General features: G+C 57.9%; 2 protein-coding genes across 2 annotated transcripts; both read right to left on the bottom strand.

Moving 5' to 3' along the window:
• Window positions 1–2,009: 2,009 nt before the first annotated feature.
• Window positions 2,010–6,259, bottom strand: LOC109460889 (lipocalin 1-like). Its single transcript, XM_019756690.3, has 6 exons — window positions 6,149–6,259; window positions 5,639–5,772; window positions 4,815–4,888; window positions 4,499–4,612; window positions 3,695–3,790; window positions 2,010–2,974 (listed from the first exon to the last, which is right to left on the bottom strand). The coding sequence occupies exons 1-6, from the start codon at window positions 6,257–6,259 to the stop codon at window positions 2,931–2,933; spliced, it is 573 nt and encodes a 190-aa protein (XP_019612249.3). The 3' UTR covers window positions 2,010–2,930.
• Window positions 6,260–7,594: 1,335 nt separating this feature from the next.
• Window positions 7,595–11,305, bottom strand: LOC141571380 (beta-lactoglobulin-1-like). The gene is made up of 5 exons (XM_074331596.2): window positions 11,207–11,305; window positions 10,349–10,488; window positions 9,669–9,742; window positions 8,545–8,655; window positions 7,595–7,833 (listed from the first exon to the last, which is right to left on the bottom strand). The coding sequence occupies exons 1-5, from the start codon at window positions 11,303–11,305 to the stop codon at window positions 7,595–7,597; spliced, it is 663 nt and encodes a 220-aa protein (XP_074187697.2).
• Between the last annotated feature and the right edge of the window lie 5,685 nt (window positions 11,306–16,990).

Here is a 16,990-nt window from a genome sequence, read left to right as displayed (position 1 = left end):
TGCCATGGTGGCCCACAGTCATGGCAGCTAAGACTAAAATGTTAAGGAACGTTGACAATGACTTCATGGGACAGAAGCTGGGGCCGAGAACGAGCTACCCACTGGTTTATGCTGAGACCTGCTGTCCCTTTCATTCGTGTGATGTCACCACCCCCTCTCCTGGTGCAGTCACCACAAAGACCTTCTTAGAGCTTGTACTGTGTTTCCCCGAAAATAAGACCTAGCCGGACCATCAGCTCTAATGCGTCTTTTGGAGCAAAAATTAATATAAGACCCGGTCTTATATTATATCATGTTAGATAAGACCCGGTCTTATAGTAAAATGAGACCCGGTCTTATATTAAAATAAGACCGGGTGGTCTCATATTAATTTTTGCTCCAAAAGACACATTAGAGCTGATGGTCCAGCTGGGTCTTATTTTTGGGTAGTTGTCAGGGTGCAGCTTTGTCTCGCAGAGTCTCCTCTGACTGAACTGCAAGGCTGTTTCTGTGACTCCTTCATTCTGGTGTGTCACAGAGTAGCTCTTGACATTTAAAAAGACCTACACAGGTCTTAACACAGAGAAAACAGATGTCCCCTTAGCCACAAGCCCTATGTCCACAGTGACCTCAGGTTGGGCCTGGAGAGAAAAGGCGACTTGATTCCAGTGCTGCACGGAAACAAACAGAAACGATTTTTTCCTGACAATTTATGGCTATGGCTGACACTTGAGAGCGGTTCTGAAATTTTACCTTAAAAAAAGCATGGGATCGATATGAAAGGTGATCTTGGGAAGGAGAACAGGTAAGCCCATGAATTCTACAGTTCCCAGGTCCAAGAACAGGCCTGTTTCCAGGTCATCCAGAGTGTCCGTTCCAGCTCCTGCCCCTCCTAGCAAGAGCACGCGTCCCCACACAGCGGACACTGATTGAGGTGGGGTTTTTTGTTTTTTTCCGTTTTGAAATTTTCACTTTGCCCATTAAATAAGCAAAAATAGCATCTCTTTCCTTGGATTCCTTGTGAGGTCAAACTTTCTTTTAAACTGCATTTATCAGCCTGTGATGTGTGTATGTGCAAGTGACCTGTTGGGTTCGTTTTGCTAACAGTGTTGCTTTTCGTCCTCCGGCGACCTTGGACATACAGCCGGTCATCGAGTAACATTCCGTTCAGGGTGGTTTCCATACGGCCTTGGTGAGATGCCCAGGCACTGACCCTTGACTGTGAAAGCTGCCGACGGTGAGTGGGTGCCGTCAGACATCGGTTCACGTGGCCTGTCAGTGACATTAGTGAAAAGTTACTGTCCATACTCACAGATGGGATATGAACACCGTCACATTTGTCGAAAACATGAATTTCAAGTTGCCGCTTTATGTTCATTTTATTGAGGATGTTTTCGATGTACCAAAGTCGAAGTTTTCAGAATGACCGTCTTCTCCCTTGGTCTTTACATCCACAGTGTAGACTTCCCATCCCCAGCTCACAGACAGTGCAGCGCGTACAGTGTTTCTTGTGACTCAGAATTCATCAGGAATTAATTTTAAGATAACGTGCCAAGTTAGATATCTAGCCTGATTTTTTTCCTCCAAGTATCTCAGCCACTTCCTTCAACACTCGTGTGGAATAAATAATGTTTTTGAAGATGGGCCATTTGTATAACATATTAAGTTATTATACTGGCTTGTGTTCACTTCTTGAGTTTATAACCAGTTTCACTGATCTTTCTTTCTGTCCCCTGAGCTAAGGCCACACAATTTTAGTCATTGGATCCTGATGTCAGTTGTGGGCAATTGTTGATCACTTTGTGTGACTCTTCTAAACCATTTCAAAACTTTCATCCCTTCGTGAGAATTTTAGACTCAGGTTCACAGTTTGGGGGAAATATCCCGAAGGATTTACTGACTGAAGTGCTTGACATGTACAGGTTAATTTGAGGATTAGTAAATATTTACGATGTTGACCACACAGGAATATCTCATATCTATTTATTCAAGTAATTTTTTCCATGACCCAGAGTAAGGATTTGAAAAAAGTTCCCCGCAGAAATTCTGCAGATTTCTTGCTCAGTGTCTGAGCATGTGCTCTGAGACGATGCTGTGTCCGTCCCACTTTCCCTCTTGGGTTTGCTGATTCGTAGGAAGCTGCATGCGTTGCACACCTGTTCAGCACCAGCTTTTGTGTGAGCCACAGGTGGACCCCACACAGGTGGCCAATTGGTTCTCACCACCATGCTGACGACTGGCTGTGGTGGAAGCCGCCTTGCTGAGGTGTTTCTGGAACAGGTGCTGGTCATACCTGTCTCCCTGGCATTTCCAGACATAGTATCGAGGCCACTGATCCAGATTCCTAAGAGCCTGCCCGGCTGGTGGGTGGCCCCTGGCTCACCTGACAGAGGTGGGTGCCTTCCATCCAGGCATCACCCTCATAGGGCCCTGACACTCAGGAGAGGGTGGTGGCCTGTCTCAGCTCACCTGTCGTTTACCTGGCTCTTCTGCGGAGCAAGTGCTGGTTCTGTGGTCACTTAACGCCCCTCTGACCTGGGTGGGGACTGCCTCAGAGCAGGACCCAGGTGGAGGCAGATCAGAGGATGCCAGCTCAGCCCCTCGCAGGGTCACCTTCCCTGAAGGACACCTCGTGTGGCTCCATCTGCTGGTCTGTAATGCTGTGCCCACTGTGGCCAGGAGCTCCAGGCCATCTGCCCCCTCATCACCACCCACAGTGTTCTCAGGTCCATGCCCAGGCTGGGGGAGGCTGGGGGCCTCTTAGTTTTTGGCTGGCAGGACCTGGTAACCCAGTGAGGGAGAGGCAAGGAAAGGGACAGAGAGGGTGGGGCATGGCCAGTCTGGAAGGGCGTTGTTGGTAGCCGAGGGGGTGGGAAGATACCTGGGTGAGTGGGAGGGAGGGAGCAGGCAGGGAAGCGAGGGCCGCGTGGCAGGAGGGGCCGGCAGGAGACTCAGGAACGGGCCCTGGCATAGGCTGCGGGTGGGGGGCACTGGGCTGTGGAGGGAGGAGAACAAGGGGATTCTAGGCCTTTCTCCATTCATTTTGCAATTAAACACAGCACACAACCACTGTCCCTCACTGGGCCCCTAGTGGCAGCCCTGTGCCTCTCGATGACCCACAGACCCTCCCTTGGACTCCCAGTGCTCCTGCCACAAGCCCACACGGTTCCATCCTCCAGACAGCCTCCCTGGCCTTGACCCTGGTCTCTTGTCCTGTCCAAAGCACAGCATGGTCTCCCACCCATGACCTCAGCACTTGTCCCTAACAAATTAATGACGGAACTAGTGTGCCCATGGAAACTGCACATGGGCTGGAGAATGTGCCTGTCTTGTTCGAACTATATCCCGAGCTCCCAGAATGGCCTGGTTTGTGTGTTTGTTGATCGACTGAATGATGCCCAGGGGCGGGGCTACAAGGGGGAGGCCAGTGCCCCCCAGCTCCTCTTCCCGGTTGTGTGACCTTGACCTTGTTTCTGAACCTTTCTGAGCCTCAGGGTCCACATCACAGAATGGAGACACATTTGTGTGCACATCACCACATGACAGGGTCTCTGTGAGCGCTGGCAGCTGAGGTGCCTGGCACAGGCCTGACTATACCGGCTGCCCCACAGAGGCTGGCCGTGACTTTACGTGCTCTGGCCCTGTGGTTATGGATAGTGGGGGCTCCGGACCCAACCCCCCAGCCCACAAGGGAGAGGCAGTGGGCAGTGCTTACCATCCATGTTGAAGACTTGGGCTTCCTGCAGCTGGAATTCCCTGACATACTCCTGGTATCTCCCCAACCACTTGGGGTCCCTGAGCACCCTTCTGGCTGAAATCAGAGGGGCTGGTGGTGAGGAAGCTGAGAAGCCAGAGGCTTTTCTCAGGCGTGTCCCCTGCTCCTGGCTCCTTGCCAGGCCCAAGCCCACTACCCAGCAGCCCCCTGGCCTGCCTTGGGTCCTCCAGAAGCTGAGTGGGCTCAGCGCTCCTGGAAGGGGCAAGTGAGGCCCTATCCCCTCGGGCAAGGACCCCCAGAAGGTCCTCACTCCACACGCAGGGCCTGCTGCCTGCATGACACGGCACCCCTACCCTCACCGCACCCCCATCCTTCTGTCTACCGGAACCCTGCTGCTGTGGCCCCCAACCCCCATCTCCAGACGCCCCCAGCCCCTCTCACATCTGTCTAGTCTTCAGGACAATGTGCTCTCCACTGCTTCCCGCTGTGACTCAGGGACTGTTATGTGGTTCATCAGGGAAGGGGCTGCCTCCCCCCATGGAAGACAGGGAGGGCTGTTTCTGATCTATCCACGGAAAATCCAAGCTCCCAGGACACGCCCAGCACACAGCAGGGAGGAGGTAGGGATGAGGCGAGCACGTGTGCGTGGGCAAGTGTGTGAACGGCGGGTGCTGGGCGGAGGGGTGTGGTGGTGCAGCTCTGAGCAGGTCAGGCTGGCACCCACACCCTCAGAACAACAGGCACTAAACGTGTGTCTTGGGCAGACGTGGGGAGTGTCCAGCGTTAGGGTCAGCCACCACCTACCTAGCAGCGCCCACAGGCTGGTGACCTCACCGCCGTCCTCGAACCGGACATAAAGAATGAGGCTGCTGTAGTCAGTGCTGACGAAGCGGACGAACATGCGGCCACCTCCCTCAACTGTGGGGACAGACCCCAGGGGGTGACGGTGGTGTCTCTGTCCTCCGCCCCTCAGGCCCAGACCCGCCCTGTGGGGAGCACTTGACCCCGGGAGGATGTCTGCTTCCAGCACCAATACTTCCCCCAGGGCTGTTTGGGCATTGAGCTTCCCCTGCCCCGCACCGCCAGCATGGGACCCCGGCCAGAGAGCTGGGCTACTCACAGAAACCCTGGTACTGGCCGTGGGGCCCAGTTGGGTGGACGGTGACATTGAGTCCTTTGCACACCCCCTTTCCTCTGAAAAAAGAGAAAGGAACTTACACATGGTCGCCCTCTTGCCTTTCCCTGGCCCCCTGGCCTCCAGGCTGGTGCCAGTTCAGACTCTGCTCCCCGCTGAGGTCCCCTGTGTCTGCCTGAGGCTCTTGGCTCTCTGGGCTCTGGAGGGTCACCCAGCTGGGAGAGCACAGTAGGCCCATGGGGGTGGGGAGGGGCTGGAGTGAGGAACCAGGCTTTCTTATTTCTGGGATGCAGCCAAACCTCCCAGAAGGGGTTGGACCCAGTCTGTCTTTGGCTCAGAGCTGCAGGTCTCGGGGTGGGGGACGTTGTCCTGCTGTCCCCGATCAGCTGGGCTCCACGCACAGACTATGCCTTTTGGCCCCACCCCATGCCCCCCACCCTGGGATCTTTAGTTTTCCATTTGGGTGGGTGGGGAGTGGGCTGTGTGCTGACAGACTCTGGTGTCTCTGGCTGAGCATCAGTAGGATATGGCCCTGATGGTCTCCGGGGCTGTTTCCACACTGTCCTCAGTATCACTGAGTTCAGCACAGCCCCACCAGGACCCCCAGCTGATGGGCAGGAAGGACCCAGCTGGGGGAGGGTCTTCCCACCGGCCCTTTGTCGTAAAGCTTTGGAGCGTCAGACCTCTCAGGGCAGCGTCTCCAGCCCCAGTTCCGTGCCATGGGTCCCTCTGGTTCTAACCCCTGGTCACTGTCTTTTGGGGGGCCCTGAGCATGAACACTGGCCAGGACCTGCAGGGGCTGTGCTTACGTCCAGAACAAGACAAACTCCAGGTCCCTGTTCCAGGTCCGAATGGAATGGAGAGCGAGCCTCAAGGGGTCTTCTGGGGAGACCAGGAGTGTGTCGCTGGTGGCCAGCCGGATGGTCAGCCAGCGCCCCTCCACCTGCAGGGGTGCAGGTGGAGGAGTGGGGAGGGTCCTGTGCTGTGTGGCGCCCAGAGCCTCCAGCTTGGCTCCTAGGCACCCCCTCACACCCCCCACACTCCCCACGGTGATGGGTGAGGGCAGGTGGGTCCCTCCCTGCCCAGAGCCGGTGAGGGTTGTGCAGGAAGAAGACAGCCCCGTCCTGCCTGGGGCTGGGCAGGACAGCCAGCCCGCGGAGCATCCAGGGAGGCCGTGCCTGGGCCCGAAATGCCCCTCACCCCCACTGGCCTCTTGCCCTTTGTGTCCTGCCCACGACCCCCGAGCACAGCCTCCAGGTGACACTCGCACCCAGGTCCTCGTCCCAGGGCTGAGTATGGGACCCGAGCAGCACGGTTACCTTCTGCGCATCAAAGCCTGGCTGCACCGGCACTTCTTCTAGACTCTTCTGGGCACTGGCCAGGCCCAGGCTGAGGGTGAGCAGCAGGAGTGGCCCTCTCTCCAGGGCCATGACCTCAGGGGCCCAGAGGGAGGAAAGGCTGGGCAGCCTATACCCCTTCTTCATATGCGTCCTCCGGGGGCCACTGCCCAGCCCACCCCAGCTGACCCTTCCAGACACACTGAAAGTTCCAGAATCATTCCCACAGGAATGATGCTGCCTGCCTATGTCTAAAGGGCTGCCTATGTCAGCGTCTGGAGGCTGTCGGGGCAGTTCAGCCACATTGCATGTCAGTCCTGGGAACCCATGGGAGGCGAGAGGAGGACACGAGGCGTGTCTGCTCATCCCACAGGCCTCCACTCCCACCTGCGCTCCTCCTGGGGCATCCAGCCATCCTCCAGAGCCAGAAAGAAGGACCACTCGCTACCATCCTCACTTCCCACTGTCTTATGGTGGGGAGTGAAGACCACACACTCCCTGAGGAGCCAGTCAGCTCACTGTGTGCTCCTACCAATGGCCACCACCTCTCTGGCCCTGGGAGCCCCGGGGACTGTCAGCCACACACACAGGTCAGGCTTTCTGGCCATCGTAGCACCACCTGTATCCCAGGGTGAAGTGCTGTCTGGCCTTGCCTCTCTGGGATCCACTAACACCCATGACATGGGAAAGAGGTTGAAGGGGACAGACCAACCCCTGGCAGCGTCTCCCACTACCAGTCAGGCTGCAGAGCGGCCTCATAGAGCCCTCACCAAGGCTGGTCCCTGTGGGCAGCCAGGGTGTGTTCTGGGATCTCAGGTGACGCACCGTGGGGCCTTCGTCAGCCCTGGGAGGGGTCCAGTGACTGAGTGTCTTAGCAGTGGGTCCCAGCGAGAGGCAAGGTTGAGTGGACAAGAGAGTGGGTAGCTGTGTGTGGGCTGTGTGTTCTGAGCTGGGCTATTAGACTTGTGTGACTCACATGTGAGGATCACTGCTCTCTCCTGGCCTTGGGGGACCCAGTGCAGGGGACCCGGCCCCCTCATCCCCTAGAGCCGCTCATCACTCCATCCCACACCCACTGCCAGGAAAGACTCAGCAGCCAGGATCACTGGGTATTTCTTTATTGCTGAAGGGGATCAGCTCAGAGCAGCACATCCCAGACTGGACCAGAGGTGCCTGGGTTCCAGGAGGAGTGACGTCCAGCAGCGTCCCAAGGGGGAACAGAGCCCGAGGGAAGGGAGTCGGGGGCCCCAGTGACCCTACACGCGGGCACAGGACGTGGGGGCAGGACCGGCACGTTACCCCAGGAGGCAATCCGCTGGAGCTCACCTAGACAAGGCATCTCTCTGCAGGAGGAGGGGGGGCATAGGGAGGTCACAGGTCAGCCACGACAGACCCCAGGCCCAGGGAGTTCTGCCAGGGGACCCCACCTCAGCGGCTCTGCACCCCCACCTCCCACTGCTTCCTGGGAGATCTGGGGGAAAGGGGAGACCCCCATGGGACAAAGGCATTCTCAGTGTCCAGGGCGCTCTGATGGGGAGCCACCGTGGGGCCCCGGGGGTCACCTTCCGCCTGGGTCGGGGTGAAACGGAGCCAGATGTGCACGGGCAGAAGCTTCAGGGCTGTGTTGAACTGCTCCATGACCCCCTCATCGACTGTCGGGGTTCTGGCTGGAAGGGACAGTGGGTCAGTGCTTGGACTGCAGGGGCTTTGATGACAGCTAAGGAGCCCAGGGACCTACCCTCGGAGTCAATGCAGGAAGGACTCATGGAGGTCCTGAGGTCTGCAGAGCTGGGCCTGGCCCAGCTTCCCAGAGGTGGTCTCCAGGGCTCAGACCACCTGCCCTCCAAGTCCCTGCATCCCCGCCCCTCCGCCCACTGCCCCTCCTCCTCCCAGGGCAGCACTGAGGGGTCCGCATGGTCACAGGAGGAGAAGGACACACGGCCCAGCTGGCTGCTTTATGGACCAGGGGGCATCTTCAAAACCCAATGCCTGTGGTCAACTCGGGAGCCCTGGGAATGCCCAATGGCACCGCTTCTGTGACCGTGAAGATGTCACCTTATGTCTGTTCTCAGGACATTCTAAAGACATTTCTGTAGCTGACTCCTTTGGTGAAATGATTGAAACTCTCCGTAAGCAAAGACTGTAGGGTCTGTAGTAACTCATCAGCTACGTCGAGATTGTCAAACCTGTCACGGGTATTCTCCACCTACCTGCCCCTTCAGCCTGCGTGTCTGTCCCTCGTCAGCCACCCAGAGTGCCAGCACCCGACCAGCCCCAACCCACGGGACCCTGGGCCCCGCACCTCGGGACGCGTGGCCCCTGTGCCACCTGCCCGCCCACTCACCACAGTGAGGACCCCGCCGGGTCAGGGCACATACCCAGGTACTGGCAGGCCAGGCCCTGCCCTGGGGCAGCGGCGTTCTCCATGCACAGGAACATGTAGGTCTTGTAGTCGGTGTCCAGCACGTGCAGCTTGTTCTCGCCCAGGTCTGGAAGGAAGACCAATGCGCTGGTAAGTCTGGGCTCTTCTGTCCAGCAGGAGAGGAGTGCTGGTCAGCTCCGGCCGCTCGGCCACCTGGTGAGGACTGGGTGGGGACCAGCTCCTGTATGGCTGTCCCCTCCTGTGGGCTCTCGCTGTTAACTGTGATCCCCGCCTGAGCGTCCATCACCTCTGGGACTCAATCCAAGATGTCCCACCCCCATCCCCGAGTCCCGGGACCCAGAGCGGTTAAGAAATGGGGTTTCCATGCAGATCTCAGGTGAGACTGGGCACCGCCCAGTGAGGGAGGAGAGGACCGTTCTGAGGCACGGTCACGTCCGAGGGATCGGGGAGTGAGATGGGGCTGACCCAACTGCGGCCCCGGCACCACCGGCTGCACGGTAGACTCCCGAGCAGCTTCTGAGGTCAGGCCAGTGTCTGGACCCCACTGCGGGCAGATGCCGCTGGAGCCCCTGGAACCCCTGGGCAGCTGCCCAGCATCAGTCAGTGGTCATTATGTAGACTCAGATCACAATCGATCTGGACAGCTGGCCGAGGGAGGGCAAGCAGGACTTGGCCCAGGTTGCCGGTGGGGGGACGTCCCTGGTGGAAACTCCCCCATCCGTGGCCTTTCTCGTCTTGAATTCAGTGAGGAATGAGCAGTGGAGCGGATGAACTCCAAGTCTGGGAGATGGAGCAACCTACGTTGCTGGCCGGGTGCCCTGGGCATTGGGGGAACGGGCAGTGGCTCTCAGCTCCACATAGGGCGCCTGGGAGGACAGGACGGAGCATGGGCATGCACAGGTGCCCCCTGAGCTCAGGTGAGGGACCACGACCCGCCCTCTCTAGAGACAGGGCACACACGTGGCCTCGGCACCTCGGGGAGTGAGGCCAGCCCAGCAGGGACTTGTCCATGGTCCCCGAAGGTGGGGGCAGGAGGGCAGTGAGCTGGTGTTGGGACAGCGCCAGCACCTTCACCACCCCCCAGAGCCCAGGGGACATCGGCACAGAGCCAACACGTACAGCTGATCTTGAACTCGGCAGGGACCTCGGTTTTCTCTGCCAAGATCTTCCTCTCGGCACAGCTGCCATCCTCCCTGGAAGACATTGGTCTCTATGAGCCACCTGTGAAGATTCTGCTATGACAAAGACAAACCAAGGGGCGAGCAGAGCCACCGGCTCCAGGAGGGTCCCCAGGAGACAGGGTGTCTGGGCCCCCGGGGCTGGTCACTGGCCCAGATTGCACTACTGCAACCTCTCATAGCCACAGGCGAGCAGGGTGGACAGGGCCACGAGAGGTCAGACGGAGCCAGAGAAAATGGGCGGGGCGTGCCCTCGGCCGTGGTCAGGGGCACTGACCTGCGTTCGGCAGGCATCCTGGGGTTGAGTCCTCATCTCCGCCCCCCACACCGCCTCCAGGGGCACACAGGGCCATGGCAGGAACTTCCCAAGCCCTGACCCCAGGCTGCAGTTCACCAGTGACCGCCACACGGGCCTCTCCCCACACCGACCCCGGGGCTGCTCAGGGTTGTCGGTCTGTGGAGCCAGAGCCCTGGGTGGGGCTCCGAGGGGACCCGGAACCTGCCAGCCCCGCTGCCACCCCTGGGGCACCATGCTGCCCACAGGAGAGCAGGTCCCATCAGGAGCCCTCCCGCCCACCCAGCCTGGACCTGTCTCCCTGGGCCTCAGCCCGGGACACCCACCATCTGTTCAGGACGATCTCCAGGTTGTTCTCAGGGGTTGGCCGCAGCTCCTTCACGAACACTCTCAGAGGGGCGCGCTCGGTGTTAAGCAAGGCGATGCTGCTGGCCGCCATGGCCATGGAGTACCACGTCCCCGCCACCTGGGGGCGACGCACAAGCTGGGGCGGGAGGGTTCTCAGGGCGCCCCTGCCTCCTGCCGGGGCCAGCCCTGGGACCCCTCCTCTGCTGAGCGGAGCAGTGCTCTAGCCACCCCGTCAGAGCCCAAAGAAGGACCTTGAGGAGCCCATCTGCACAAGTGAGTGGGGAGTGTTTGCACCTTGGGAGACATGTGGTTGGAGATAAGAAAAGGTCGGGGTACATGGGGCCTTGTCAGGGGCTGAATTGTGTCCCCTCAAATTCATATGTTGAAATCCTGACGACCAGCAGCTCAGAACATGACTATTTGGAGATGGTTCTTTAAAGAGGTGATTAAGGTAGAATGAGGTCTCTAGCTTGGACTTTAACCCAGTTGATGGTGATCTTATAAGAGGCATTGAGGACACAGACGGGTGCAGAGAAAGACCATGGGGGACACAGGGAGATGGACATGGCGGTCTGCAAACCCAGGAGAGGGGCTGCGGGAGGAACGAGCCCTGCCCACACCCGGACCTCGGACTTCCAGCCTCCAGGACGTGGGACGATAAATGTGTGTTGTTTAAGCCGCCCATCTGCGGTGCTTTGGTATGGCCGCCCCAGCAACCTCTCGCAGACCCCTGACATCACAGCCCCCTCTGTGCTCTGAGGCCCCAGCTTCCCGTCCACCTGCAGCTCACCACCCACCGCAGCCGTCCCCCGGCAAAGCAGCCTCTGTCCCCATACCTTCTGGACGTCCAGGTCCTCCGGGATGGTCCGGGGGACAAAGATGGCCTGGGTGCCACACACGAGGGCCACGCTCAGGGCAAGCACGAGGCACTTCATGGCTGCAGCTGCGGGAACACTTCTGAGCTCCAGTGAGGGAGGCCGAGGTGCGAGGCCGCAGCAGCGGGCCTGGGGCCTTATGTAGGAGGAGGGCCGGCCGGGGCCCCCGCCACGTGCTTCCCCGAATCCCCGTGGCTCATCCTCAGCCTTTGGTGGCTTCCTCAACCAGGACAATAGGGCGCCTTCTCTACCTGAGTCCAAACAGGAAGGACCCCTGTGTCCCCAGGGCCTGGACATTTCCCGGAAGGGTCCAGAAGGAAGGGTTGGGGCACGGGGCCAGGCTGGCTGCCAATGTCAGGGACACTTCCTGGGTCTGGCTCCCGGACATGACAGGTCAGAGGTAGCACTGAGGACAGCTGTGCCCGGGGGGTGGGCCCCAGGGCTGGCGTGCCTCATGCTAGCACCACGGCCCCTGGTTGTCTCGTCAGTGTTTGGCCATCCTTCCCATACAAGGGACCACATTATCCCCCCCAACATGTCACCCCTGTCCCACCAGCTTTACCTATCTCTCCCCCCTCCCAGCTGCAGGAGGCCTCCTTGACAGGCTATGGTCCCTACCTGGTCCTGTTTCTGCTTTACTCTCCTGCCTCAGGCACCAGCTCCTGCACAAGCTACAGCATGGCCTTGGGTGGACGGGCCTCCTGTAAGGTCACCACACCCCCCTGTAGGAGGGGTTCCGATGGACGCCTCACCTGCATTTGCTGCTAATAGTAAAAATGATATCAACAGTGACAGTCATCACCCATGTCACCCCGATGTGGTCCTGATGGAAACGAGCCCGGACCTCCTGGCGGGGTGCACGGCGAGGCAGCACAGCCTGTCCCGCACGGGTAAGTGCGATAGAAGTGTCCGCAGTGTCAGAATCTCCAATCTACCAATAGTGGGCTTAAATTGTAAGCCCACTGCAGCCCTCCTTCCACGCAACGTGGAGGCACGCCGCTGTGAACAGCCTGGAGCTGCGGTGTGCTGGCTCCAACGTGACCCTGACTAGTTTGGAGGGGACAGAGCAAGTCACACAGGAAGCTGTCTCGTTGATTCCATGTTAGCAAACAGTCCCACCGTGGGTGCGTGCCCTGTGTCCCATGCAAAGGCCATCGGCTGACGTCCCACATGGCTACCTGTTCATCGTGGGGGAGAAGTGGGCCTCGAGATAAGGGGCGGGTACAGCTGCCATTAAGGTGTCCTAGAGAGGAGCAGCCTCTGTCTCCTGGTGGTGGGGACCCTGGAGGGGTCGATCTCCCAGGGGACCTTTACAGGTGGGCCTTGCCACCCACCTGTCATTGTCACCATCTTGAATGGAGGCTGAAGCGTCTCCTAGGCTAGCTCTGCTTTATTATCTGGCCTCTGGCTTCTTTCCCATAGAGGCCATTTAGTACTATACTCAGAATGAGCCCACCCACAGGAGAGAAGACCCCAGGCCGTCCCCAGTGCCCTTTTCTACTGAGGGGGATGAAAAAGGAGGGTCTCAGGTGGCCCCAGCCCTTCCCAGTCAGCCAACTCAGGTGTGGTCCTCCTCTCCTGGTGACCAAGACCCACAGACTCTGCTTCTCACCGGGTGGGTGCCGGTCCCAGCATGGGCACCACCACAGCTCCGGGAGGCTTTGCATCCTCAGATGCCTCATGTAGGCCGTCATTCCTGAGCTGAAGCAAAGTGGGGTGGGCCTGGCAAGGAAATGACACTCACCGTGAGGAGACTCAGATGACCTGAGTGAGATGAACTTCCTAGCGCCTGCCATTTATCAGCAGGTACTGGGCACAAGGACCTGCCAGAGCCCCTCTCTGTACCGTCTCCTGTAATCCTTGCAACCACCTTCTCAGCTCGGTCTTCCCGGCTTTCGTGTTTCAGGATGAGCACCTCAGCATGCTGGGCTGAATGGTGTCACCCAAAAACTCATGTCGACCTAGACCCTCAGAAGGTGGCTATCAGATCAGACAAGACCATACTGGAATAGGGTGGACACTAGGCTAATGTCTGGTGTCCTTACAGGAGAAAACAGGGACAGAGGGGGACACAGGGAGAAGGACGGCAGAGGCAAATATGGAAGTGATGTGGCCGTGAGCCAAGGCGTACCCACACTGGGGGGGCAGGCGGGACCCTGCCCAGAGCCTCCAGAGAGAATGTGGCCTTACAACACTTTGGCTGTGGACTTCTGGCCTCAGAACTGGGGGAGAATAAAGTCCAGTTGTTAGAAGCCCCCCATGTGCGGTCCTTTCCTATGGCGACCCCAGGACACCAGCACAGGCAGCTTAGAGAGGCATCCACGGTGACCCAGGTGTCAGAGGTGACAGGCCGTCCTCTCAGATGCTGCCTGGCGGGGTCTCACAGAGCAGAGGGAGGTCAGCCAGGAACAATAGATATCCTGTTTCCTGGGAAGCCTGGGAAATACTGGCTGCCCCCAACCGCAGGGCACCTTTCCTGCTGTGTTTCTGCCAACGGTGACCGCAAAGCATGCTTCTCAGGCCACAGGCAGTCATAATTTCCAAGAAAGATGATCCACAGAATACCTTAAAAACAAAGGAAAAAGCAACTGTTGACCTCGAGCAGTGGTGTCGTCCAGCGTGGGAGGGACACTGAGCCCTGGGGGACACAACTTCCCCCAGGTTGCTGCCCAGTGAGTGGGGACCTGGAAGGAGACTTGGCCCCAGTGGCCACTCAGCCCCTCCCCCTGAACCCCTGAACCCTGGCACTTTAGAACGGGGTCGGAGGTCAGGCCTATAGTTACAGACGCGAGAAATTACTTTCTTAGAATGGGGACATGTCAATGGGCTTTGACTCAACTGGTTCTCAACTCCCTTCTATTCCCAACCTGCCTCCCCCAGGCCCCTTCCCCGCAGCCGTGAGTCCACGACACCGGGAAGCAGTAGTGCATTTATGAGCGCTAGTCTGAGTTCTGTGGTCATGACCGTTGCCCCAGCACCAGGCGCCCCCAAGCGTGCACCCCCCATCATGGGCCACTCTCTGCCAGGAAGGCACACCTTTCTGAACGCCTTCCCACACCACCAGGGGGCCTCAGCAGCGTCCTCCTCACAGCAAATAAAATCCAGCATGCCAACACTCCCAGAGTGTGGTCAACAGCGCCACTTACAGCCAAGTTACTGCCACCACGGGACAGTATGGCGGCTCCTCAAAAACTAAACACAATGCCCCCATGACTCAGTGATCCCACTTCTGAATGACACCCGAAAGAACTAGAAAGAGGTCTCAGAGGGAGATTTGCACCCCACGTCCACAGCAGCCCCGGGGTGGGGTGGGGTGGGAGCAACCTGTGTCCACTGACAGAGGACCGGATACACCAAACGGGGTCCCTCCACACAGTGGAATGTCACAGCCCTGAAAGGAAGGCGGTCCTGACACCCGCTACCACGTGGATGGACCCTGAGGACACTGTGCTTGTGCTCAGTGAAACGAGCCAGTCCCAGAAGGACAAACCCTGCAGGACCCCCTCACAGGAGGTCCCCAGAGGAGTCAGATTCAGAGACAGGAAGTAGATGGGGGGCCAGGGCTGGGGGATGGGTGGGAGTGAGTGTTCAATAGGGACAGTGTCAGTTTGGGGAGACGAGAAAGTCCTGGAGATGATGGAGGGGGTGGCCGCACGACAGGGTGACTGCGCCTAAGGCCACTGAGCTGGCACCAAAACGTGGCTGAGATGGTCAATGTTATGTGTGTTGTACCACAATTCTGTAAAAAGCCAGATAGTCAGGCACACCACCCTTGAACGCGCCCCCTTTTCTGAGAGGCTCCCCCCTCACTTCTGTGGGAGCAGCCCTGGGAGGTGGGCTCTCCAGTACCTGTGGGGCTGCACTCTCATTTCCTCTGAGGCCACCTGAGCCCCTGGGTCTTCTGCAAAAGTGCCGGCAAGTCTAGCCTGTCACCTCCGTCGAGTGCATTCTCCCAACAGGTGTCTTCATGCTTTGCGCCTCACTCTATCCAAGCCTCAGCTACTCCACATGGAACGTCCCCTCCCCGCCTCCCTGTCCCCTCTGCACGTCCTTCTTCCTTATAGGGTCCTCCTGACCTGCTATACGGGTCCACACCACTGTGTGCTTCATAGACAATGACGGGGGTCCCATTCCCGCTGTGTCCGGTGCCATTGGGCCTGGGGACGCTGGGACAAGTGTGGTCATGAATGAGAACCAGGGACAAACACGTCGCTTTGGGTTTGGCTGTGGGCCCGTTACAGGAGACAGCAAAGCTGCTTCACTACCCAACTCAGTGCTGTCTTTTCGAAGGTTGGTGACAGAATGAGCACACACGAGCCGGTGTGCGTCCCATGGCCTCAAGAGCGAGACGCTGAGTTGGCACCACAGACAGTAAAGGTGAAGACGGGAACCAGGAGGCACGGGCACCATACTGTGGTCCACACAGGATTTCCTTGTCAACAGTGTGGAAACAACAAGCCAGGAGGTAAGGTCCCAGAGCCAGTCTGCGGGCTCCAGAAGCGCCTCTTATGCGGCCTTTGGTGGCGGGAGGGTGTCCCAGCACGGGGGCCCTGAGGACACATTCACACCCGGGACCCACGGCACCGACACCAACAGGGCTGTTGGTGGGATGGGAGAAACGCCTCTCGAGGCCCAAGGAGGGTACAGTGGGACCGGCTGCGGGACAGGAGAGGGGCTGGGGTGCCCCCGGATCAGTGAGGGGGATGCTCAACAATGTGGACCCCCTCAAGGTCCTGTGCGAGTCATAGCAAGTGTGATCAAGGACGAGGGGAAAGGCCACGAAAAGCAATGGAAGGAAAGGACATGACTATGGAGACGGCAGACACGAAAGGGGTAGGAGACCCCTGACAACTTTCTGCTTCTCGATTTGCAAGTGTAGATCAGATAAACAAATCCCTAGGAAAAACGAGAATCAGGAGTGTGGGCACCTTTATCATTAAGGCTATTGCATCAGTGGTTGAAAATATTCCCACACAGAAAGCTCCAGCTCAGACAGCTTTACAGCTGAGTTCTGCTATACGGAGAGTAAACGTTGATATGTTTGAATCTACTCTGATTCCAATAGTATGAAAACACGTCCAGGGAACAGGAAATGGGCATGTTCCCTACCCCGTCCCATGAGGCCACTGTAACCTTGTTACAGCAGCCAGACGGACCGGTAGTGGAAGCTGACCCCAGAAATAAATGCGAAACTTCCTAAGCAAAACAGCAGAAAGTCAAGTTGGACTGCAGAGACATTACGGATGACACTGATGCGATTCACACCCTCAGCAGGTTACAGAGAAGAATTACTTGGTGACTGCAGTCGATCCAAAGAACACATTGGTTCCAGTTTAACAGCAGCTCCTAGTTCAAAACAGAATAAAATTCACCTCTTGGCAACACAGAAATGGAAGGGCTTTCCTAAGGAAGGATAAACCAAAGCTCCCAGCAAAGCCATTCTTAGAAATGCTGTCAGCCTTATCACACGTGATCTGTCACTTCCTCTGTCACTGGTTTGAAGCAGTTGGACAGTGCCATACTCTGGTTTTCCTCCTGCTTCTGGGGTGGGTGTTAGCTGGGCATCTTCAGTCTGTGTGTTTATGGTTTTCATCAGATTTTGAACATTTGGGGTCTTTATTTCTCCAAATGGGTTTTCTGTCCTCCCCTGCCTCCCGGTTCCAAATGATACATACATTTATTTGTTCACTTGAAGTTGTTGCCCAGCTCCCTGTCGCTCTGTTTTCTCTCTGTCATGTTCCCCAT

This window comes from Rhinolophus sinicus, chromosome 16 (genome assembly GCF_057876585.1).
Source record: "Rhinolophus sinicus isolate RSI-liver-muscle chromosome 16, RSI-T2T, whole genome shotgun sequence".
Lineage (NCBI taxonomy): Eukaryota > Metazoa > Chordata > Mammalia > Chiroptera > Rhinolophidae > Rhinolophus > Rhinolophus sinicus.
This window is presented reverse-complemented; position numbering and strand designations above follow the sequence as displayed.

What these genes read in the sequence shown, in the direction of transcription:
- LOC109460889 (XM_019756690.3), bottom strand. Translation starts at nt 6,259, where the DNA reads ATGGCCCTGGAGAGAGGGCCACTCCTGCTGCTCACCCTCAGCCTGGGC. An exon ending in GAGTTTGTCTTGTTCTGGAC is followed by an intron (nt 4,889 to 5,638) that starts GTAAGCACAGCC and finishes CTCTTTTTTCAG; the next exon opens with AGGAAAGGGGGTGTGCAAAG. An exon ending in CAGCCTGTGGGCGCTGCTAG is followed by an intron (nt 3,791 to 4,498) that starts GTAGGTGGTGGC and finishes CTCTGATTTCAG; the next exon opens with CCAGAAGGGTGCTCAGGGAC.
- LOC141571380 (XM_074331596.2), bottom strand. Translation starts at nt 11,305, where the DNA reads ATGAAGTGCCTCGTGCTTGCCCTGAGCGTGGCCCTCGTGTGTGGCACC. An exon ending in AGGACCTGGACGTCCAGAAG is followed by an intron (nt 10,489 to 11,206) that starts GTATGGGGACAG and finishes CGTCGCCCCCAG; the next exon opens with GTGGCGGGGACGTGGTACTC. An exon ending in CCTGGCCTGCCAGTACCTGG is followed by an intron (nt 7,834 to 8,544) that starts GTATGTGCCCTG and finishes TGTCCCTTCCAG; the next exon opens with CCAGAACCCCGACAGTCGAT.